Below are 25,315 nucleotides of genomic sequence, written 5' to 3'. Positions count from 1 at the left end.
GCTTAAGTCTAAAGGGATGTAAAGTCATTAATATTACTCTGCACATCATATTTTAGTTTTAATCCTCATATTTCAACTTGAAAGTTATCTCAGCTGCCCAAGACTAAAAAGGGGTTTTGAAAACATATATTTTAAATTTTCAGTTAACTAGAGCCAAGGTCTTTCCATAACTTATCAAAATGACTTACGAATGAAACAGTCAACACATTTGTTACTGTGACTGTTCAGCAGAAAGTCAATAGACTGTAATAAGTTAACATTCTCAAAATTCTGCTGTTTGCAGCAAATGCCCATGCAGATTGCCAAAGATTAATATCAATAATTTAGCATATAGATTATCTCCAGTTACATGCCTGCACAACTTCTCTACAAAGCTAAATTTCCATGGTCATGCTTTTTCTCCCCAGATTCATTCTATCAGCTTTGGAAATTTTATATATATTTGGTTTCTTAAAATGCATTCAGAAGATTAATAGCATATTATGTTTTCCATACAAATGCAGCCATTGAAAGATGATGATGTTTTGTGTTAACATAGGACACAGGAAATTAAAAAAAAAAATTTGAACAGCTGTTTGTCTTGTAAAATGCAAAAAAAGAAAAGTACACTGCAGGCTTTTATGTCATATAATTATGACTAACGGATAGGAATTTAACTTAGTTGGGACAAGTATGCTACCAAAGCGAGAGCTGCAGGCTATTATCAGACAAAAACATGCACAGGCTGCAATGGAATAAAACTGAAGATACCAAACCTCCAAGAGGTTGGGAGTGAGTGGATGACATCTTCAGGGCAGGGGAGAGGTTGGGACCAGTTTTCAGCTTCTTCCCTCAATACACCACACATGTACACTGTTCTTCTTATCCCAAACAACTGCCATAACACAGGAGGGATGGAGCAAAGCAAACCCACAACTCAGGGGCTATGTGTTGGTCTTCCATTCTCTTTCTCCAATGATACAAAGAAGGAGAGCTGAAGAAAAGTGCAGAAGACTGCACAATTCAGAAATCTACTTTAGGTGCACCCAATGGCTTGTGCCAGTATTTCCCAACCAGTGGTTTGCATATCACTGGTGGTACTTGAGGTACAACCTGGTGATACACACAGGACCCCCACTCTGTTAGACCAGCAAAGCAGAGTGACAAGCAGTGGTAGGAGGCTCTGCTCGGAGGGCAGAACTCCAGCGTGCGCTTTTCATTTGCTCAGAAAAGCCCTCCAGTTCTCCTCGAGTTACTAGTATTTGTCATGCCTGGCCTCCCAATTCAGAAGTAACTGGCACTAGCATCATCGCCAGTTACCTCTGGCAATACTTCCAATAGATGAACTATGCACAGTGGTAGCATGGGAGACAAACATTGATAAACACCAGCCTACACACTGATAAACAACAGCTTATGCTTCCCCACCTCTAAATACAGTATCACATCCCAAACTGTTTTTGAAACATTCCTCAGCGCCCTAGCGCAACTCTAGCTCAAGTCCAGGAAGCGAGTCGCCCGAACAAGGTCCATCCCTCCATTTTTTGATAGTATACAGTAAGTAATTTCCTAGGATAGGAATTATCCACTGTAGAGTACAACACAGTCAACTATATTGGGACTTCAAAAGCAACATCATATGAAACCATTTCAGTTTGCTAAGGATAAAATATAAATTCAATTCTTTGAGAGAGGCTCATTTCTAAGATAAAAATCTACATGTTATGAGGGATGTAGTAACCCTGCATTTTCTCCTAAGTAACATACATAAAAGATGACTTGACATCCTGTGCTCAGTGCTTCACTCGCTCCCAAAACAGCAGCAAATGTGAAGAGTGGAGATGGACAGAACCAGACACAATTATATCACATGTATTTTAACAAAAGTTGCAGTGGAGATGCGATGCGAGGCAACCACACATTCCACGTAACCGAGTTTGGCCCTAAAGTATATGAAAGGGGTTTAACAGAATGGTAGAAACTGTTCATTCAGCTCAACAGAGAAATCTCGGAGGTAAACGTATATTGGTCTTTAGAGGTTACCTCAGCCTTTGCAGTTTTAAAACAAATAAAATCTGCTGGAAGATACAGACAGAAAATTATAAGATATGCATGTTATTCATTGCACTGACATTACAGAACGTGGTTGTATAAAAATAAAATATCAACCACAGCAAATGAAAATATGCCCCCCCCCCATTTTCCAAGCCTCATTTCATTGCACAGACTATTATATTTAAGTTGGGTAACAGTGCCCCCTAATGGAGATTTGAATAAGTAGCCCATTTAAATACACATCTCAAATTTTATGATTCTGTTGCAGCTATACCTAATTGCCTGAAATAACTTATTCTGTAGCTTGTCAAGTAAGAGGTGGGCAGCAGGTGAGCATTAATCTTTAAAAATTTCCCAAAGGAAACACATGAGAAAAATGTTTTGTTTTGTTTTAAATTCAACTTTTTAATTGAATTTTTCAACTGAATTTTTAGTCATGTAGTGTTTTCTACCAATAAGAACACACAAAAGATTAATATTAAACAAAAACTAGCTTGTATTGTTTACTTTGGATTGTTTCTCCATTCTGTCGAAAGGAATGAACAATAAGTAACACAACTTCATAGAGAGAGGTGAAGATAATTCCTTCAGGGACAAGAAATCTAATTTTGTATCAGAAGAAGAAAAGCTGATGGGGGGAATTCCAAATGTTTTGTACAATCCATTTCTAAATTTCTCAACCAACTGATCCACAACTCCAAAATTCTCCCCTGAACACAACAATTCCTTCTCCTTTCTTTCTCACTCATGTAAGACATTAAGCATCTCCAACATCTGTCAGAAAATGTTTCTAAAACTTTTTTAGAAAATACTAAAAAAGCAGAAGTAAAAGGAACATGATCTATCATCCATGCCTGTGATGGCAACATCTTTGTTCACTTACAGAGCACAATTAGCTATGAATTCTCAGGAAAGATAGGTACCAATGATTGCTCCTATGTAGCACTGCACATTATCAAAGAAATGACTGACCAGAAAACCAAACCTCGCCTCAGCATCATTTCCTTTCAAGTACCATAGCACAGTGGAGATTGGGAAATGGCATGCAATGTTCAGAGCATTAGAGCCATACATAGAAGGGAGCAGTTTGTTTGCTATCAATGTCTATTTGATCAAAGGACATAGGACTATGAGAACCAGGTCAATAACTCTGATCAGTCATGAAGTTCACAGGAAAAGTTATCACCTCAGTTCAACCTGCCTTGCAGGATTGCTGTGAGGATAACATATAACATTGGGGGGGGGTGCGAGAAACAGACCTTGTATGCTATCCTGAGCTCCTTGGAGCAGCTGTTCCCAAACATTTTAGCACCAGGGCCCGCTTTTTAAAACGACACTCTGTCGGGACCCAATTAGGTTTAACAGACTTTTAAAAAGGATATCTAGAAAGAAATATTTTATTTATTTATAAGTAATAATAACCAGAAAGAAAGACTCACAAACATTTATCTCCCTACATTTACACATGCTTGCAAACTGCAGGAGCTGAGCTCTTTGCAGGGCAGCTACAGTATATGATTTTTGAATAGCTTCAGGACTTGAATTAATTAGCTATCTGATCTTTCCTTCACACTTTGGTGAACCACCAAAAATCAGATGACTCACAGGTGGGTCCTGACCGACAGATTGGGAATAGTCTGGGGCCTTGGAGGAAGAGTAGAACATTATTACTGTTATGAATACAACAAGGCATATAGAGATTCAGGTTCCAATCCTATTTAGTTTTCCAGTGCCAGCGCAGCTGTACCAATGGGCATGCAGTGCATCCTGTGGTGGTGAGGCAGTCACAGAGGCCTCCTCAAGGTATGGGAACATTTGTTCCCTTACGTTGAGGCTGCATTGTGGCAGCACCTGTGCTGGAAATTTGGATAGGATTGGGTCCTAAGTCAGCAACCCTATACACACCAGCCTGGGAGTAATCCCCACTGAACACAATGGGATTTATTTCCAAGTAGACATGCAAAGGATTTTGCTGTAAATCAATGAAAGTAGTAAGAAGGGTAGTTATAGCCCCACTACTGTGGAATTCCCTTCCAGCAAGTCTAAGAGCTTACTGTTCCCTACTTTCAGGAGGAAGGACAACATTTTAGAAAACTCTTTATAAAGTCTCTGCTGGCTGGTTAATTTTTGCATTTTTATTATCTCATATTTTGGTTATATGAAACATGAGAAGCAGCAACAGGCTACAATTACACTTGACACAGAGAGGACCTGTATTCCAAGTAAATGACTAACATTCAGAAAAGCATACACTAAACTCAGTTGATACTGGCTATTGTTAAAAAGGGCACATTTCTGAAATGGAAATAGCACTTAGGCTGTAGTCTTATACACATTACTTGACAGTAAGCCCCACTGAATATAATGGGACTTACCTCTGAGTAAACACGTATGGGATTGCCATTCATTTACTGCTCAGACTGGATTTAACACCTGAACAAGAACTTATACTTAGCTTTTTCATCAGAGTAATGCCATTTACAGGTACATACTATTGTTGAGTTGACAGTATGTTTTCCAAAAGATATGAAGACAAAGGCAACAACAGCGACAATTTTCCGTTGAGTTGGGCCTCATTGTAAGGAGAGTGCTTACAAGTGACAAAAAGCTTTAAATTCAGTTCCTTCAAGGAATTTTCCACAACTTCAAAATTAGTATAACCATTCTCTTAATTATTCAACAAAGATTGGCTTGGGGACTTGGACCAAAACATTTCAATTCAGTTAAACCAAGAACCAAAAGACGATTCATTTCTCAAAGATATTAGTTATGACAGTACTCATCCAAATAAAATTAGCATCAAATGGAGTAGAAGGTTTTTCTGTTAACATTAATCTAAAGTTATATACAAACTTTACATCTTGCTCTCCCTCTCTCGCTCTCCCTCTCTCAAAGAGGTCAATCCTAACCAACATTCCAGCACTGTGGCAGCCACACTGTAGCCCCAAAGTAAGGGAATAAACATACCCTTAACTTGAGGAGGCCTCCATGACTGCCTCCCACCACCAGAGGGTGCAATGTATGCTGCACTGGCACAGCTGCATCAGTGCTGGAAAACTGGATAGTATTGGGCCCTAAGTTGCACACATGGAATTTCATTATACAGCAAGCATCTTGTACTGAATTTGTATTCCTGGGAACCTCTGCTTCTTCCCTGCTTACACACCCTACAACAGGCAAGCTGACAGCTTTCAAGACTTTGGAGAATTAGAAAACTTGCAGGCAATGTCTGCAGAAGGTTTCTGGACTCCAGGTATAGAACTGTGATGTTCTGTATAGCTTCCTCACATATCTATCTCTCTTCAGACCCCTCTAGAAAACACAAAGGCTACACATTTGCTTTATTTTTATTGTTTTTAATGGAAGCTCAATTCTCAGGCTTCAAATCAGCAAGCAGAGACACTGGTATAGCAGTGAACTGCACTCTGTTACAGTTTCCCAACTCTCATAAATAAGTTTTATAATATTTAGAATCATCGTTTTCCATCAAACACTAGAAGCATTTTTCAGCTCTTCGGTGATCTTCATTTTCTGTGACAGCTGCAGACCCAGAAGAGATTTACATGGTTACCGTAACTGATTACCTTCATCAAAGTCAGCATCATCCTCTGTATGTTGAGGGAATGGAAAGCAATTCGTGATTTCAAGCCTGTCATCTACCACCAGCCCCAGCAGCACACCCTGGACCACTTCATTTCCTTGGCCTTCTTCTTGGTAGTGTTTAATGATCTTCAGCACCACCTGAAATACCAACTCTTGATTAGGACATAAGAACATAAGAACAGCCCCACTGGATCAGGCCATAGGCCCATCTAAACCAGCTTCCTGTATCTCACAGCGGCCCACCAAATGCCCCAGGGAGCACACCAGATAACAAGAGACCTCATCCTGGTGCCCTCCCTTGCATCTGGCATTCTGACATAACCCATCTCATTTACAATGGGTTATCCAATTCAAATAGTTTTGTAAAATTTGTATCACAAACAGTGAAATAGAACTGTAATAGCCCAATGCTCAAAGAATGCCAACATACCTGCAAATGTACTAACCCACTAGTTAAAGAATGACAAATATTTTATTAAGTTTATGTATTTAACTTACTTTGGAGTTAAAACCATAAGAGGGCTACTATTACATCATGCGTACTTAGCTCTGCTCTCCTGATCAATTCAAAAGCACCCCAAGGACTGTTCCCACTAGCATACTCAAAGAAAATTATGTACTATTTGAATTTATATGTTGCCCTACCTCACTGCATAAGGACTTACAATAGCCAAAAACATATTTCACATAATTAAACAACAAAGGTCCAGATCTAACAACATAAACACAGCCTTGCATTGCTAGCACATGACAGAGGAAAGCACTGGGCACTCATGGAGCATCAGCTGCAGTGGGAAGATCATTGCATTCATGTGAGGTTCTAAACTGCTGTCTTCTTGGATAGAAAGGCTGGGTATAAATTGGATAAATAAACTGAAGCTAATAAAAGCTTAATCCTCTCCTTGGCTTCTACACCTCCTTTGTGCTGTTAACCATTACAGCAAATTCTTTATGCATCCTTATAATCCTATGCTAGACGCACAGATCCTAAGACAATGAAAAAACCCACCAACCCCCAACGCTGTGTCTCACCACAGAGAGTTCACATAATCACAAGGTCAAGAGCATCCCTAAGCTTCCCTATACAAATACCTTCCCTACAGGTTATTCAAATCAAGACAGATACACAAACAAATCAATTTCCCACAACTTCCTGCCCTTTGCGTCCTTTCAACCTGATACAACTGAATGTCTACTTCCTTAACATCTCCCAGTGACATCCCACCACCTTCTTTGCTGTCTCCCTCAAAACCCACATTCTGCTCAATCCCTGCATCAGACATATCCTCTTTTGTCCCAAAAGTAAAACCGTACAAAACTGGTAAAGAGGGAAAATCAAGAGACACAACAGGACAATATTCATTTGATGGGTTGTAGGTTACCTATAAGGTAGAATCTAAGCAACATGAGCAGCTGTCAGTACCCCAATAGACATAATTACACTGGATTACTCCCACCAGTTCTCCAATGACTAGAATTAGTCATTCTATAATGACTTTCCATAAGCAAACAATGGAGACATAGCATAAGCTTTCCATAAGCAAACAATGGAGACATAGACCTAAACTTTATTTTTTCCTCACCCTTTAGCCAGCCTGCCAATAAGACTTGGTAATGAAACTTGGTAATGAATAACCAATGTTTCATTATTTAAACAGGGCTCAAATTTTTCTCTTTGGATCTAAATGCCAGTCCAAAACCAGCCAAACACTTGCTTGTTCTGCCTGTTACATGCAGGCAACCCACACACACCCCTACCTTAACAGAAATCAGAGCAAAACAAAAGGGTAAAGAGAAGTAAAAGTGTTCAATAGCTTAGAAAATGTAAAAGGAGAGAACTGTGAGAAGCAGTGATATCAATAAACTGATTGGAAAGAGAAAAGGTAGAATAGTGGTTTTTTTGACAACTCCCCACTTCCCAGAAAAGCCACAATCAACCACCATCACCAAAACTTTCAAGAACTTTAGAAACAGCTTAAGAAGCTAATGCAGTATGGAAAGTGAGACTCCTCACACATGCCTAAGAGGTACTTTGAATTGGGATCAATGAGCAAAAATAAGTCTACGTATTAGCCAAACGGTGTTCAGACCCTGTCAAACTCTAGAAATGATATTCACAGGCAAAGCACTTCCAAAATAGTCGAGAACTCAAAGGTAAAATTCTGCTCAAGCTGAACTAATTGTCAAGTGGAGGCGAAGATTTCATTAAGGAGACTTTATGAAAGGAATAAAGGTATTTGAGCAAAAAGTTATCTGAATATACAACTGATAGGTTACCGTACTTTACAATGCAGACCTGCACTCCTGTGGCAATGCCCTCTATTCCAAATTCAAGTACCTACTGGTGATGCACTCCGTCCCATTCTAACTAAACTAGTTAATACAATAATCAAACTCTAACTGTAGCAAGATTTGCCTTCAAGCTACAATCCTGTTTAAAAGAAAGAGTAAATGAGCTAGAAATCCACCGTCACTTCCCTAAACAATAATGTAAGAATGGCCTGAGAAAGAGACAGGAGTTGGTCTGAACAGGAACGTGGAGGGGGGTTTCCTGAATTATGCAAGAAAATCTCAAATTCAACATGTGTGTTGCTTTCATGCTACTAGCAAGTATTGGCAGTGGTGAACAGGTACAGCTATTCAACAGTCTGAGAGATTGAGTAGTGGGGCAGCTAACTGCATGAAGGAGATTCCAGGGACAGATTTAGGAGACCTGCCATCACCAGGCACTTGCCAGTTTACCCAGAGGGACAGTGCCATGGAGATAAGCCTGGGGATCAGGTACCTTCTGGCTCCAGCAGAGACTGTAGACGCTGTCCTCCACATAGCACAGAAACACAAATGGGAAGTGATGAAGGAAGGTAAAAGGAAGCAAAGTCTCCACCTCTTTGCCCTGCCCCTTTTCTTCTCCACCCTACCCTCCATGAAATGCTTAAACAGGAGCCCATTTGTAGAAGATCTAACATGCCACATGACAGCAACAAGACATTTTTATATTCTCAAAGATGCATTGCTATCAATCACCTTTACGCTTCCTTTCTAAGTGCCTAGGTCTGCAGGAAATAAAGCCATTGAGCTCTGTACCTTTACAACATATGCTATTAATCTTATGTAAGCAGGACTGAAGTCTTATTGATCTGTCAATGAAACCAGGTATGTAGGCAGAAGGCCAGAAGCGATTATTAAAAAGAGGGGGCACCCGTGTCCTTAACAGTACACTATCAGACCCTCTGGCCAGATAAACCATGTGGCAGTTTGCAATGCAATACGTGACAGTTTTCACTAAGTTAAGGATGGTGAAATTGAAATAGTTTAGAATTTTGATAAGCAACACTGGTTTCCCTAATTAAGAGTAAAAGAAAATGTCATATCTATTCCACAAGATGCGTTTATTTCCATGGAAACAGCTGAAAAATTTCCTTGTAAAAATGTTTCTGAACACACTGCTGACGTTTCAGGTGGTGAAACCAACAGCTCAGGGCTGAGGAAGGTGAACTGGAAAGGGCCAGAATAAAAAAAGAAGCCCATAGTGTTTTTACAAGGGTATACGAAGTTTAGGAAAATGGATAATTAACTCACATAATCTTCCTTTATAATGGTTCGGGGCTCATAAGTCTTCTGACAGGTGCACTGGGGAAAGGTGTGACACCTGGAGAGGATGGTAACAGCAGAAGCCACGACGATCCATAAACTTATCAAATTTTGGGAAGTAGGAATTCAAAAGTTGAGTTCTTCAATGCTTGGGATCAGGTTGGATCCAATGGTGAAATATATGATCATATATATGAAATATATGATAAGTGTTTAGCATTGGGTAAAGAAAGTAATCCTTATCCTAACCAATCACAAAACTGAATTGCTGCAAAGAGATGCTTTAAGATCTGTAAGGAAGGGGGTCAATTAAGCACAAAGCCTGATATTCGTCAAGGGTTCACAAGAGTTGCCAAGTTACCAGCAATGACATTTATTTCCAACGACCAGCAGAGAAAGTCTCCTGCATACCCTGCCAAAGCAAGAGCAATACAAGCCCTTACTGACTCCTTAGTTAAGAACGGCACCGAGCTGCATCTTCAGTATCTGGGAAACAGCCTCTGTATCATTGAGCAGAAGGATTGCCACATACACACGGATCCCATTAGCCATAGATACCCAAGAACTTACGCTTAGCCTACACCAGCTTCAGGAGTTTGGGGAGGGGGCTGTTTTGAACAACACCACCCTTACGCACTTTTTTCTGTAAAGCTAGCAATTGCCTGCCTTTCTCTCATTTGTGCACAATGAACATGGCAACCTGCAAAGAGAAGTGACGTACTATTTTCCTGACTTTTCAAAGAGCTTTGTATTTGTAACCTCAAAATTGCTATGCAATACATAATTTCTATAGCTCTACAACGTAGCCTAGTAGTATCATCCCTGTACTACAGATGGAAAGTTGAGGCTCAGGGAGAGTAGCTTGTCAACCATCAGCCAGCAAGTTCATGGATGAGCTAAGATCTGAACCTGCACTTCTGAGCACATGCCATTAACTACTATGCTATGCAACCCAAGAAGCATAATTGTGGGAAAGCACAGGATGGGAGTTTTTCCAAGCAGAGCATATTCAAGCCACCAAACCTCCAATTTATGATCCAATTGAGACCACTCTCAACAAGTTAAGCTTGAGGTCTGGTTGCCTCCCCGAACAGCTGCCTCACATCTCAAGAACCTAAGGCCTCACCATTTGGAAGGGGCTATAGATCAGTGGAAAAGCACATGCTTTAAACATTGGTGGTCCCACATTTGATACCTGGCATCCCCCAGCACAGCTGGAAAGATCCGCCAGAAACCCAGTCAGTTTGCACAATACTAAATTAGATGAGCCAATGCTACTGGCTTGGTTTAAGACAGGCTCATATGTGACAGAGCATAAATGGAATATTGACTCTACTACTTTATTTGAATTTCAGAAAGTCTGGACAGCTACTTCATCTTAACATTATTCTGTTTGGTAAATAAGAATCAGGGTTTTAGTTGTCAGTTGCATGATGAAATGTGTTCTGCCATGCTATCAAAACACTAAGATTCAAATATCTGTGATACTTATGAGCTGCTTAATATTTCCTTCTGTGCATAAAAGCATTAATCTTTAGGGTGCAGCTCCCAGCGGTCACGTGTGCAAATATTTTGAGAAGACAGCTAAGTGCAGCAGCAGTTAACCTCATCATCATGTAACAAGTCATTTTTCACATGGATTGGAGCTGATTTCCACTGTCATTTTGCATCCAGAAGGGGAAGCCTGAAAAAACAGCTTTCCACGTCTATCTAGTCGTCAGAAATGAATGGACTGGGAGGAAGATAAAAGCAAGGAACAAGACTTGGCTTCCAACCTCTATTTTGATTATCCTAAATTGAGCCATGCCTTAGTCAATCTCAGAATCCCATCCTTAACATGGGGAGTTAAAAAAAAAACAACCCAGACAGAAAATATGTTTCAATTACAAAGGCCAACACGCATTTTGCTGTTTTAAAAGTTAGACATATTCCTGAGTATATTGTGGGTGCTGATTCAAAAAATGGCATCTGTTTTACCCTATCACATATAGGGCACAATCATATGGATATCTACTCAGAAGCAAGTCCTACTGTGTTCAATAGTTTTGGAGACATGACATAGGCTTGTTAATGAATGGTTCAAGCAGCTCCCTTGTGAGGCTTTGCCTATGCCATAGTATCTCCTAACACAGTAAAAACTCATGCCATTTTTTGAATCAACACCCTAAATTCCTTTAAAACCACCATAAATTCTGAAACAAAATTTCCCTGACCAATAGTCTTGGCAAGGCTCCCCACATTCCCCCCCAGAGGCCCCCACAGACAGGGGTAAGTAAAAAAAAGCCCATGCCCCACCAGCTGTGTGTTTGCTCCAATCGCATCACCACCTTCCCCCCACCCCTTAAGAGGGCAGAGGCAGAGCTTCTTGGGTTGGTGAGTCATGACCCACCAGTCTGAGAACCCCTGTACTAAAGGATTGTTTTCTACTGCATGAACCTGCCCAAAGGTGAAAAAGAGAACTAAAATGATTACTGAGCTGGGGCACCTTCCTTATGAGGAAAGGCTACTGCGTTTGGGCCTCTTCAGCCTACAAAAGAGGCGCCTGAGGGGGGACATGATTGAGACATACAAAATTATGCAGGGGATGGACAGAGTGGATAGAGAGATGCTCTTTACACTCTCATATAACACCAGAACCAGGGGACATCCACTAAAATTGAGTGTTGGGAGAGTTAGGACAGACAAAAGAAAAATATTTCTTTACGCAGCGTGTGGTTGGTCTGCTGAACTCCTTGCCACAGCATGTGGTGATGGTATCTGACCTAGATGCCTTTAAAAGGGGATTGGACAAGTTTCTGGAGAAAAAATCCATTAAGGGGTACAAGCTATAATGGGTACGTGCTGATTTTAGAAACGGGCTACGTCAATAACAAATGCAAGGGAGAGCACCAGGATGCAGGTCTCTTGTTGTCTTGTGTGCTCCCCGAGTCATTTGGTGGGCCACTGGGAAATACACTGGGAAATACAGGACGCTGGATATGCTTTATGGCATGTTTGCAACAGCCTGCACTGGCAGAAAACACACACAGAGCCAGCACAGAGTATAGGGCTGTGTCATTAATTGGTATTCACCTCTAGCAAGCAACACACTGGGTTGCTTGAGCAAAACACCTAGAAAAAGGAAGCTGTGATTTATGGTGACAAAGAGGGGACAAGCTATCAAGAATAGTCCCTTCACCTTTTAAAAAAGGAACTGTATCAAGTGGCATGTGTTTTATGCACATAAATGGAAAACCCTGTTCACTCCATTAGCTAGCAACTGTGAACAAAAGGCACCAAGAGACTAGACTATAATCCATCACAAGGCCCAGCTATGCACACAGTGCAAGAGATCTGCTTGATGAATAAAAGAGTGAGAAGCCCATCAGCTTGTATTGCCATGGTTTAATCAGAGGAGTGCTGCCAATTTCCCTTCCAGACAAGAAGGCAGAATTTTATCTGTGAGCCACCTACAACATGTAGGCTTGACACTTTGACATGGTCCCGCTTAGTGACATTTAATGACACCAGATATTGCTCTTGTAAGCTTTTTGCTGCTGCATGTTTACCAACAGAACAACCTCTGAAAAGATTCCATGCTCTCTGACATATTGTTCTGTTATAGCAATAAATCCTAGGAGACTTTGTGATGAAAAAGCTTATCCTCCAGGTTTTTGTGATTTGATCTCAAAGAGAAGGACAAATTGGGAGCATTTTATTGTTTCCTTTGTTAAATGATTTGATTATTCCTTCTTTGTGATTTAAACTCCTTTTAAAATTTATCTGTCATTTTTCTGACAATTGTGCTGTTGCCAACACATTCTTTTCCACTATTTTTTTTTTAAAGTTTTTCAAGGATGAAATGACAATAAAAGAAAAAAATAAAAACATCACAGAGTTAAGAGGTTGTTATGTTGGAAGCCATGTCAGGACTTAAGGAGCCAGGTTATGCTGCTTGTTGAACTACACTCTGGGCGGAATTCAAAAACAAAGTAAATTTTGAAACATCATAATCTGTCTTCAAGCAGACACAATCAGAGTAAGAAGGTTGTGTTTAGGGCAGTGCTTCCCAATCTTTGGTGATGATGTCATCGCCAATTACTTCTGGGTTCGGACACTACAAACGAAGTAAGAGGCTCAGGGCGGGCAGGAGGGTCCTTCACAGCATGCAAAAACACATACAGGAGCTTGGTCCATTTGTAGCTTCCTGCACAGTCTCACTACCAGCTAGCCAGCGGCCTACAACACCCCTGGGAGTGCCCCAGGATGTTGCGATATGCAGTTAAGGAAACCCTGGTCAAAGAGAAGGCATGGCACTCCGCAAGCTGTTAGTCTGCACACCAGACTAGGCCTCAATCCTAGTCACACTTTCCTAAGTGTAAGCCCCACAGAGTGCAATGGGACTTACTTCCAAGTAGACATGCATAGGACTGTGCTGAGAGAAAAAAAGGGCCTTCAGCCCCTCCCCCCAGGTCTACTGAAAACTATCCTATGAAACTTCCCAAAGTGAAAGGAGGGCAAGCAGACTTCACTGTTTATTTGTAACAATCCATAAAGTAGGAGCAGAGCCCATGTTCATTTTCTGATGAATGCACACAGGTGGGAGGGGCAGGGGGAAAGCAATCATATAAGGAGTTCAGAGGTCAAGCTGGCAACCATGATTCCATTCGCTGCATTAATTGAATATGTGAGCAGAACATGAGACAAGGGTTCTAGTAATCTGAAAAATGCTAAATTATAACTTTGCTTTTGATCTGAGTAACTCTGTAGTCATTAGCTGTACTACTACTAAATTTTATGAAACCAATGCATTTTAGAAGAGAAGGTTTTTCATGGAAAAGTACAGCACTAGAAGAACTGCCTATGTTGCAGCATTTGAGTCATATTTTCTACCCAAGCTGAGTGCCCAACAAGATGTATAACATACATACATTTATCAATATACAAACTGACTTTTTTCCTTCACTGGTTCCTCTTGTCCCCAGTATGTGCAGGATAGTTCACATTACGCTCATCACAGTGAGCGTTCAGTGATTAGGGAAGTCCAAGCCTCTCTCTCCACCTTGGAGCAGGGGAAGGGCTGATTGCCTCCATAGTTATACTGAGTTCCAGAAAGCATAGCATGGCTACAGGGAGGATATCCCCTTCCCACTCCAGATCCAAGCTGGAAAGCGAGACTGGGACTTGCCACTGGGCTACACGGTCCAACAGCAGCCAGTCCAGCAAGTCTGGATCTGAAGAGTATGCATGGGTTGTTTTCAGAGTGTATGAAATTTCCCAAAGTTGTAGTGCTCTCTGTCCATCTCCCTTTCCAGTTCCAAAACTGAAACTGTGGGAGGGTAGAAGGGACTTGTCCCAGGCTCCATACTGAAGAGCAGCATAAGGACAGGGAAAGATAGCACAATCCAACATCTGACTCTGTAGAAATAAATCACACTGAACTCTATGGAACTTACTTCCATGAAAAGTTCCTCTGGAAACAATCCATGCATACTTCCCTCTTCAGATCCAAACTTGATGGACTGTGTAGCCCAATGACAAGCCCCAGTCTCACTTTCCAGCTTGGAACTGGAGTGGGGAAGAGGAGATCCTCCCTGTAGTCTATGCAGTTCTATGAATATTTACCTGGAAATATCCCACTGAACATAACTGGACTTTTATTCTGTGCATGCTTACTGAGAAGTAAGTCTGCACAAAAACAACTTGCGAAGAAGACTTATTGGGGCCAGAAATTTATCAACCAAAAATGCATTTACTTATTTTTACACCTCCACTGCACTCTGTGAAGCTTGTTCACCCTGTCCTAAAAGTAATTCATAAAACTCTAAACCAGGAGTGTCAAACTTGTTCCGTACAGTGGACTGAACAGCATTCATTACACCTGTTCAGGGTCGGAAGTGACATCATTAAGCAGGAAGTGCTGTCATTAAGCAGATGATGGCCCAGAATAAGCACTTTGTTCTCGAACTCATTAGCTGCAAATGACAAGAGAAAATATGGAAATCTTGATCTTGATATGGGAGAGCCCAATTATCATGCAAGCTACCCTTACAGCAGGACCACTTCTGATGAGGCATCACTTCACAGCTCAGTAGCTGAGAGGGGCTCTGCAAAGTGATGCCTTGGCAGAAGCGGCACTGCTGAAAGGATGGCTCTGGGAGAGCACAATTATAACAGGGGCTGGATAAAGAACTTCTGGGGGCTACATCTGGTCCTCAGGTCTTATGTTTGGCACCCCAGTCTAAACAAATGGATGAGCCAATTAAAGCAATAGAATTCTTTACTTTTAGATCCATTACAATGAGGCCTGTTCCCCACCACCTCATTGAAGGTACAAGAATGAAAACAAGTAAAATAACAAGCACCTTCTCACCACTGAATGGAGAATTAATCACATTTAGGGTCACACATTTGGTCTTCCAGAGCAGAAGACTGAGTTCCATAAATACTTTAATTCCTGTACCTCATTTTAAGTACAGGCTAGACCCTTCACTTCCATAATGCTCACTCATTTCAGCTTTCTACATAGCAAAATTCAGAAACACCAAATTCTAATTGGCACATGTGGGTGAAGGGAAAGAGAGGGAAGACTGGTATCAAATTCAGGACAAACAAAAGGAAATACTTCTTCATACAAGCCATAATACATTTATGAAATTCACTACCACTAGCCTTAATGGTTTTAAAATAGTGTTTCTCAAAGTGTAGGTTGGGACTCACCAGATGGGTCGTGAGCCAACTTCAGGTGGGTCCCCATTCATTTCAATACTTATTTTTAATATATTATATTAGACTTGATGCTATCATGGCATATGACTGCATTGGGGAAAGTTACAGTCCTGTACTTTTAACAGGCTACTCTATATATGCTTTTAACAATGATAGTAAATGGCACTTACTCATGGGTAAGTGTGGGTAGGATTGCAGCCTAGGATTGTTAAAAATTTTCCTGCTTGATGATGTTACTTTCAGTCATGACATCACTTCCAGCAGGTCTTGACAGATTCTCATTCTAAAAAGTGGGTCCCGGTTCTAAAAGTGTGAGAACCACTTCTTTAAAAGATTAAACAAATGCATAAAATCTATCAAGAGGTACCACCCTAACAGGTAAAACAAACATCAAGGTTCGGAGACAGAAGGCCACCAAATACCAGTTGCTAAGGGGAATACTATGCACTATTCTGACCTTCACATCTCAAAAAGGATACTGTAGAGCTGGAAGAGGCGCAAAAGAGGTAAACTTGAGTAACCAACAGGCTGGATCACCTTCCTTATGAAGAAAGGCTATATTTTTTAGCTTGGAAAAAAGATATGATGGGTGGGGGGAGAAATGTGCAAGACTTATAAAACTATGTATGGTGTGAAGAAAGGGAAGTTTTTCTTCTTTTCCTAGAACACTCAAACCAGTGGTCATTCAATGAAACTGAGTGGCAGGACATTTAGGGCACAATCCTATCCAACTTTCCAGTGCAGATGCAGCCACAAGGCAGCCCTCAGGTGAGAGAACAAACATTCCCTTACCTTGAGAAGGACTCTGTGACTGTCCCCCCACCACAGGATGCAGTATGCCCCATTGGCATGGCTGCATCATCACTGGAAAACTGATAGGATTGGGCCCCGAGTCTGGGAGAAAGGAAGTGCTATTCAGAATATTTACATATTGCCATTCAAGTACTTCTTCACACAGCACATGGCATTTGTAACCACTAGACATGGGGATGGCCATGAGCACAGAGGATCTGACAACTTCGAGAAGGGCAAGTTTATAACTGGCCATTACTAGTCATGAAGTCTGTATATTCCTTCCAGTCTCAGAAGTGAGACATGTCAGAATGCCAGATGCAAGGGAGGACACCAGGATGCAGGTCTCTTGCTGTCTTGTGTGCTCCCTGGAGCATTTGGTGGGCCACTGTGAGACACAGGAAGCTGGACTAGATGGGCCTTTGGCCTGATTCAGCAGGGCTATACTTATGTTCTTAGGTGCATTTCCAAATACAAGTTGCAGGGAGGTGTTGGGGGGGGGCAGACTGTGTGTGTGGTATGTGATGTGGGGCATGGGAGTGTGTGTAGTGTTGGGGTGCATGGTGTGTGTAATGGTATTGGGGCTGTGGGTGGTGTGTGATGTGGGGTATTGGGATGTGTGTATGTGGTGTGTGGTATGGTGGTGATGTGGGGTATTGGGGCATGTGTGGTGTGTGATGTGGGGCACTGAGGTATGTGCAGTGCACATGATGTGGGGTGTGTACGCGGTGTGTGGTGCATGTGGTGTGGGGGGTATTTGTGTGATGTGGGGCATTGGGGTGTGGTGGTGATGTGGGGTATAGGGGCATGTATGGTGTGTGATGTGGGGTATTGGGGTGTGTGTGGTGCGTGGTGTTGTTGGTGTGTGGAGTGTGAATGGTGTGGGGGTTGTGTGGTTGTATTGGGATGGAGTGTGTGTGGTGTGGTGTACTGGGAGCGTTGAGGGTGTGGTGTGGGGTGTGTGTGCAAGGTACAAAGTGTGTGATGTGGAGTATTGGGGTGTGTGGAGTTGAAGAGGTGTGGTGAGGGGTGCTGGGGGTGTGTGTGTGATGTGGAGTATTGGGGTGTGGTGTTAGAGATGTGTGGGGGGTGTGAAGTGTGTGATACTTCTGTGGGGGGTACTGGAGATGCGTGGTGTGTGGTTCTGAAGGTGTGGGGGTGTATGTGTGCTGGTGGTGGTGTGTGGAGTGTGCATGGTGTGGGGTATGTGTGATGTGGAATACTGGGGCTTGGAGTGTGCGTGTGTAGTGTGGGGGGTGTGCATGGTGTGGAGTGTGTGATGTGGGGAATTGGGGGGTGTGGTGTTGGAGATGTGTGGTGTGAGGTTCTGAGGGTGTGGGGGGCTGCTGGGGCGCGCAGAGCAGCAGGGGAGGGAACAGCCTGTCCCTTCCCCCCCATGACTGAGCAAGGCAAGTGATGGGGACCAGCCAGCCCCCTCCCCCGCGCTCACCAGGCCGTCGATCTGCACTTGCTTGACGGCGGAGTCCCCCGGAGAGGCCTTGGCCTTGGCCTTGCCGCCACTCGCGGACGAAGCCCCTGCGCCGCCACTCTCCTTCCGAGACGCCATTGCCGAGAGAGGGAGCGCACGCACCGCCCGGACAGGAAACAGCGGCGCACCGGAAGCGGTCCGCGGCCGCGGCTTCCGGGCGGAACGGGAAACACGGGCTCGGAAGGAAGGTTCCGCCCTGGTGCTTGCAAAGGCAGCGCCTCCTGCTGTGCCTCGTCCCCCCTCTGCTGCTCTCTGGAGGGCACTTTGTGACACCCCCCCCCCCCGCAGTCCTTCGAAAAGGCTGTGCTGGACCAAGTCTAGAGCCCCGTTCTAGGAAGGTCTACTCAGAAGCCAGGCCCATTCACTCCAGTGGGGCTTACTCCCAGGGCTGCCATCCAGTCCACACTTACCTAGGAGTCAGCCCCATTGACTAGAATGGGAGTGACCTCTGAGGAGACAGACACAGGCTTAGGCTCTTGGCCCCCCCCCCCCACTAAGTGTGTGCAGGGTTGCAGCCTCGGACTTTCTTACAGAGGGCAGTGAATATAAGAACATAAGCAGAGCCCCTGCATCAGGCAAGGCCCTCTGGTCCAGCCTCCTCCTCTCACAGGGGCCCACCAGATGCCTCTGCAAGCACACAGGACAAGGGACTTGCATTCTAGTGCTCTCCCTTGGCATGCTGAGGTTGCCAGCTACTTGCCACCACACCCTGTGGCAAGGAGTTCCACAGACTAACTACATGCACCTACCCATCATAGCTTGTAACCTGTGATGGGTTTTTCCTCCAGAAAACCGTCCTAAAGGCATCCAGGCCAGACGTCCTGTGGCAAGAGGTTCCACAGACCAATCGCGTCCTGGCTACAGAAGCGTTTTCTTTGGCCTGTCCTCCCAACACCCGCTCGAAGTGGCTCCAAGGAGGCTTCATTTCAGCTTGTCTGCAGGGTAAGGCGGTGGCGAGGGAGAGATTGTGTGATAAGGGCTGGTGCGTGTCTACTCAGAAGTAAGACCCACTGCAGTCGGTGGGGCTTGCTCCCAGGAAAGTGTGCGGGGAGACTGCAGCCCCTGGGCCCAGCCGCGGTCCCGTTCTTGGCAGTGGGGCTTCCTCCCAGGAGAGCGCGGGCGGGGCTGCAGCCGGTGCGCTGCGCGTGTCCCTGGCGGGAGGAGCCCCGGCGCTACCAGCCCGCCTCCTCCCAGGCGCTGCGTGCCGCGCGGCGGCTCCTCCGGCAGGGCGGCGCGATGAAGATCCGGCGGCAGAAGCAGGCCAAGAAGACGCTGGGCTTCTACCGGCACAGCTTCGGCTTCCGCGAGCCCTTCCAGGTGCTGCTGGACGGCACCTTCTGCCAGGCGGCGCTGCGCAACAAGATCCAGATCCGCGAGCAGCTGCCCGGGTACCTGGCCGGCGCCACGCAGCTCTGCACCACGCGGTGAGCGGCTGGAGGCGGGGCGAGCGGGCGGGAAGTCTGCGCAGCCCGGGTCTGCTGGGCTCCCCGGTGTGGGGGGCCGTGAAACTCCTTGCCACTGGATGCGGTGAGGCGTCTGCCTTGGGTGCCTTTGAAAGGGGATTGGGCAGATTGATGGAGGAAAAGCCCATCACAGGTTACAAGCCATGCTGGGTAGGTGCATGTAGTTAGTCTGTGGAACTCCTTGCCACAAGGTGTGGTGATGGCATCTGGCCGGGGTGCCTTTGAAAGGGATTGGGCAGACTGATGGAGGAAAAGTCCATCACAGGTTACAAGCCGTGCTGCATAGGTGCGTGTAATTAGTCTGTGGAACTCCTTGCCACTGGATATCGTGATGGCATCTGACTGGGGTGCCTTTAAAAGGGCATTGGACACATTTCTGGAGGAAAAGGCTATCACAGGTTATTATTAACAGTATTTATATACCGCTTTTCAACTAAAAGTTCACAAAGCGATTTACAGAGAAAAATCAAATAACTAAATGGCTCCCTGTCCCAGAAGGGCTCACAATCTAAAAAGATGCAAATGAATACCAGCAGACAGCCACTAGAACAGACAGTGCTGGGGTGAGGTGGGCCAGTTACTCTCCCCCTGCTAAAAAAAGGAGCACCCACTATAAGGTTATAAGCTGGAACACCTTGCATCTGGCCTGGGTGCCTCTGAAAGGGGATTGGAAAGATTTCTGGTGGAAAAGTCCATCACAAGTTACAAGCTATGATAGGTTTGTGCATGTAATTAGTCTGTGGAACACCTTGCCAAAGGGTGTGGTGATGGTGTCTGGCCTAGATGCCTTTGAAAGTGGATTGGAAAGATTTCTGGTGGAAAAGTTCATCACAGGTTACAAACCGTGTTGGGTATGTGCAACCTCCTGATTTTAGAAGTAGGCTGCCTCAGAGTGCCAGATGAAAGGGAGAGCACCAGGATGCAGGTTGTCTTGTGTGCTCCCTGGCATGGGACATTTGGTGGCCACTGTGAAGATACTGGAAGCTGGATTAGATGGCCCTTTGGCCTGATCCAGCAGGGCTCTTCTTATGTTAATGAAGTGCCCAGGTCTACCTGCCTGAATAGTGTTGGCAGCTAGATACAGTAATATAGAACACCAAACACCACTCCTAAGTCTCTCTAAAATTTTCTAAATATAAAACAGAAAATTAGCATCACTGTATTTAGGCTCACACTAGAGCAGAAAGTGTACTGTGTGTACCAGAACATACTTCTGCAGCCCTGCAGCTATATTCCCGAGCTCCTATACACTCCTTCATGGTAAGCGGAACCACAAGCCAGAGAACTACTGCAGCAGGCCAGTTTCGTCCCAGATTTGACACTGTAAAGGAGTGTCAGCCCAATGGCTTGCAGCTAATGCTACCTCACATCCATGGTAGCCCCCCCAGCATCCCACACAGACAACATGTTCAGGTGAGAGAGGAAAATGTAAGTTCCAAGGAAATTTCTGGGGCCCCTCCTTTGGCTCGTGGGCCTGCGTTTTGTCCTTGGGCCTGGGTACAAATGATCCCCTGTAACATCATCTCATGGGCCCTGGTTGGAAGGACCAGGGATGGTGGGCCAGCTGGCCCTCCTTGCTGGGGGCTTCATAGAATATTGCATGGCATGCCAAAGTTGAATCCTTAGCCTCTCCTAGTAGAGCAGAGAAAAAAAATTTGAGTGCTGCTGCCAGCCAGAGCTGGTAGTGCTGAGCCCACTAGACCAATGGCCTGACTCCAAAGAAAGCAACTTCTTGTGTTCACAAATATGCATCATGTTGCTGTTCATGATCTCTTGCTGGCTGCCTTTTTTTCTTGTGTGTGCAAAACACACACACAAATTCAAAAGGGTGGGCAGTCATTAAGGACCTCCCCCCCCACACACTTTTTGCTGCAACAGATTTATTGTGGCAAAAGCTTCTATGGATGAAGGCCCACTGAGCCAGCTGCATGGATTGTTGTTCACTGCAATCTTTCAATTTATATTGTGCTTTTCTATGTTACTGTGTACTCAAAGCAGCTTATTTAGTTATCACCTGCGCTGCGCTCTGCTTTTTTTCCCATGAAGTTCCATGGCAACATGGTTCACCAACCCCCATATTTAACTGTAGTGATAGTTGTAAGCTGCTTTTGTTGCTATAGATGGGAAAGCAGGTATTCAGTACATGCACAAAATAAGAGAAAAGCCTATGTATGTTACTTGGAATTCAGTGGTGCTTACTCCCAGGTATGTATACCTATAACTGCAGCCTGTGAATTAATTTGATATAATTTGACCTCTTGTTTAAAATTTAAATTCCTTTCCCATTTTTTTTTCTTCAGATAACACTCTTTGCTATTATCATCTCGTTTTCCTTTAGATGTGTCCTTAAGGAGCTAGAATCCTTGGGAAAGGAATTGTATGGTGCAAAACTAATTGCACAGCGATTTCAGGCTCGGAGCTGTTCACACTTCAAAGATCCAGTGAGTGGCTCAGCCTGCCTGTTGTCCATGGTCGAAGGTGGCAATCCACACCATTACTTCATTGCTACACAGGTGATGTCTTTTCTCTTCCATTTATGTGCCTAAAGTGCCTATTTTCCTCCTTCATTGCTTGGCATCTGGCCAGTTGGTGATATGAGATTTGAGTAGGCAAGATCAGCTTTGTTTTTAGTGTGGTTGCAAGGAATCTTTAGTTTACAGACATTATGCTTGGTTTGTGCAGCTCCAACAGTACACAAGAGTATATGCAAGCATGTTTACTCAGTATCTAAATCTCTTTGAGTTCAAAGGAATTTAAGTAAAGTCTTACTAAAAATAAGTACGTAGGATTGCAGCCTTCCTGCAGCAAGCATTCCAGAAGTCACAGAAACAGGGTCTTTGTGTATTAATGTGATGTTTGACAAAGGTGTGTGATATTTGGGGAGAGGGTGTTCAAATAATGTATGATACCCTTCAGTTTCTAGATCAGGAGACAGCTGCATAGCAGTGGCTAAAGCATTGGGGATTGGAGTAGTGCCATGCTGGCAGGTTGGAGAAGATCAGAAGGGGGAGAGTTGGGGACATGTAGCTCTGTGTGCGGAAGTAGTGGTGGATTTGAGGCATTTCACCACTTCTGCCTTATCCCAGGTTGATATTCAATACCACGAAGCTTTGAGTGTTCAGTGTAGTTCACACACATTATGTTGGTACTCCTTACAACCCTGTACTGTAGATAAGTAGTATTATTTCCATATTGGAAGTAGGGAGTTCACAGCAAGCATGGGATTTAAACCAGTCCAGGGATCTATTTAATGCAGGGATATCAAACCCATTTCATACAGTGGACCAAATACCATTCATAGCTTCCTTGAGGGCCAGAAGTGATGTCATTAAGCAGAGTGATACCATAAACAGGTGATGGTCAGAAATAAGCCCTTTGTTCTTGTCTAGTAACTCAATTAGTTTTATGCCCCCCCTGATGCTACTCCATATGACTGCCCCCCCCTTTTTTTAAGCAAAGGAAGCTGGCACCTGCTGCCTTTGCTTTCAGAAAAGTGAAAAAGGGTGGCTAACTGGAAGTAACTGCAGTGACATCATTGCAATTACTTCCTGGTGAGGCGGGGACGGACGGACGACAACACTGGCATTCCTTGCTTCCAGGCAACAAGAGAGCGAGGAACGCCAGTGTAATTCATTAGCTTCAAATGACAGTAGAGAAAAATATGCAAATCTTGATCATATTTTCCAGGTATAGGAGAGCCCAATTATCACATGGGCAGTGATGCTTCCACTTTGCATCACTTCGCAGCTCAGCAGCTGAGAGGTGCTCTGAGAAGTTATGACTCGGTTGAGTGGGTAGAGCAGGCAGGCTTGTTTCCACACCTTCGCTGATTGCGATCCTTTTATTTTGTCTCCTGGAATGTAATGGAAATTATTTGCAATCAAGACTGCTTTTATCTGTACAGCTTCCACACTTGGTTCTGTTTCTTGATAGTACTGAAGTGTGACAGAATGTTAGGAAACTGTTTTTTATATAAAACGATATAGTGCCCAGTACAGAAGTGATGCAGTCTCAAATGGAAGATTTACAGTCTATTAGAGGGATGAAGTGGAAAAGGGACTAGAGATTGGAGATTTATAGGACGTAATGAGAATCTAAAGAGGGGGCAACTGGCAGAGGGAACTTTAATTCCTAGTGTTAAGATGTAACATTTTTGATCTTCAAGCTATGGTTTGGAGGACTAGGCAAAAAGCCTTGTTTGTACCACGTGTACACCTCTGGGCTGGGCAAAAATGGATTAATGGGTAACTTTCTAGTTTGAGCAAACCATGGTTTGACCTTGCATCTGAACAGGTAAGCTATAGCTTGCATTGGAGGCTCTGTACTAATTCCTGCTCCTCCAGATGATTTGCAGGATTGGAAATTATACATCTGAATCTGAACAATCTCTTAGTATTGGAGCATTTTGTAAGGTTAGTTGTAACCTTACATTTTAGCTCTTTTTTCTTTTTTTTACAGAGTAGTAAGCCAATTGACTGCTGTATCTCTGAACAACAAATTTAGTAAAGTAAGCAACTGAGAGAAGAAATTGGGGTTCCCTAATACTTAGCAGTGTTATTTACCTGCTTAGTTCATACTCTTCCTATATGGAGCATCTCTACAAAACCAGGGTTGTCTTCAGATAGAGCAGTGATTTTCAACCTTTTACATCTCATGGCACATTGACAAGGCACTAAAATGGTCAAGGCACACCACCAGGTTTTTGACAATTGACAAGGAACACCATGCTGCCAATGGGGGCTCACATCTCCCATTGGCCCTGTTAATAATTGACCTTCCCCCAAATTCCTGTGGCACTCCTGTGGACCACTCGCAGCACACCAGTGTGCCAGGGCACAGTGGTTGAAAATGGCTGAGATAGATCTTTGTTTTGTTTCCTATTTTGATAGGACCAGGAGCTGGCAACAAAAGTGAAGAAAAGGGCTGGAGTGCCTCTTCTTTTTATAATTCAGAACACTATGGTGTTGGACAAGCCTTCTGGCAAATCCATAGCCTCGGCTCAAGCAATGCAGACACAGCAACTTATTCCAGAGCATCAGAAACTGAGCATTGCACAGCTCAAAGAAGAACACAACCTAGTGAAGACCTCAGAGGCCAGAAAAAGGAAACGGAAAAAGGCTGGTGGCCCAAATCCTCTTAGCTGTCTGAAGAAAAAGAAGAAAACACAAGAGACCCCACAGCTTTCAGCAACTAAGAAAAAGGGGACTAGGAAGCGTAAGAAAAGAAAACTGGAAGCTATAACTGGGGCTGTGCAGTTAGCACCACAGAATGTAGAAACATGACAATCACCTGAACTGCGGCTGCAGACTGTGTCTTCCAATTAAACCAGTGACAAAATAAAATGTATTTCCTTTTTAAAAAAAATCTGATTGATCTGTGCATGTTATACTTGTATAGGGGGAGCTCTTTCTTTCCCCTGCTGCCACTAGTTTGGATCTCATTTTGGAGAGATTTGTTTAAAAGTGTGTGGAAGTGGGTGAAGGCAGACTTGGCCCATTAAGCACCACACAGCTGCGCAGTAAGAACAAACAAATTGTGCAGCACAATGCAGCACTCACCAGGCTTGAGGGGGTTACCCTCCTCCCTAATGGAAGACAATGGCACAGAGTGTTTTCTCATCAGGCATTCTGCTTGG

At 43.8% G+C, this 25,315-nt stretch overlaps 2 protein-coding genes across 2 annotated transcripts in view; one reads left to right on the top strand and one right to left on the bottom strand.

The window, feature by feature from the left end:
• Positions 1-18,325, bottom strand: part of EIF3H (eukaryotic translation initiation factor 3 subunit H) — a 66,478-nt gene extending 48,153 nt beyond the window's left edge. The window contains exons 1-2 of the mRNA XM_066624872.1: positions 18,179-18,325; positions 5,619-5,775 (exon numbers count right to left, since the gene is read on the bottom strand). Of these exons, the coding sequence (XP_066480969.1) occupies positions 5,619-5,775; positions 18,179-18,295 (274 nt within the window). The 5' untranslated portion in view covers positions 18,296-18,325. The remainder of the gene's footprint in view (positions 1-5,618; positions 5,776-18,178) is intronic.
• A 1,090-nt stretch (positions 18,326-19,415) lies between these two features.
• Positions 19,416-25,038, top strand: UTP23 (UTP23 small subunit processome component). Its single transcript, XM_066626066.1, has 3 exons — positions 19,416-19,641; positions 22,019-22,193; positions 24,570-25,038. The coding sequence occupies exons 1-3, from the start codon at positions 19,454-19,456 to the stop codon at positions 24,960-24,962; spliced, it is 756 nt and encodes a 251-aa protein (XP_066482163.1). The 5' UTR covers positions 19,416-19,453; the 3' UTR covers positions 24,963-25,038.
• The last annotated feature ends 277 nt before the right edge of the window (positions 25,039-25,315 follow it).

Source organism: Tiliqua scincoides, chromosome 4, assembly GCF_035046505.1.
Source record: "Tiliqua scincoides isolate rTilSci1 chromosome 4, rTilSci1.hap2, whole genome shotgun sequence".
Lineage (NCBI taxonomy): Eukaryota > Metazoa > Chordata > Lepidosauria > Squamata > Scincidae > Tiliqua > Tiliqua scincoides.
This window is presented reverse-complemented; position numbering and strand designations above follow the sequence as displayed.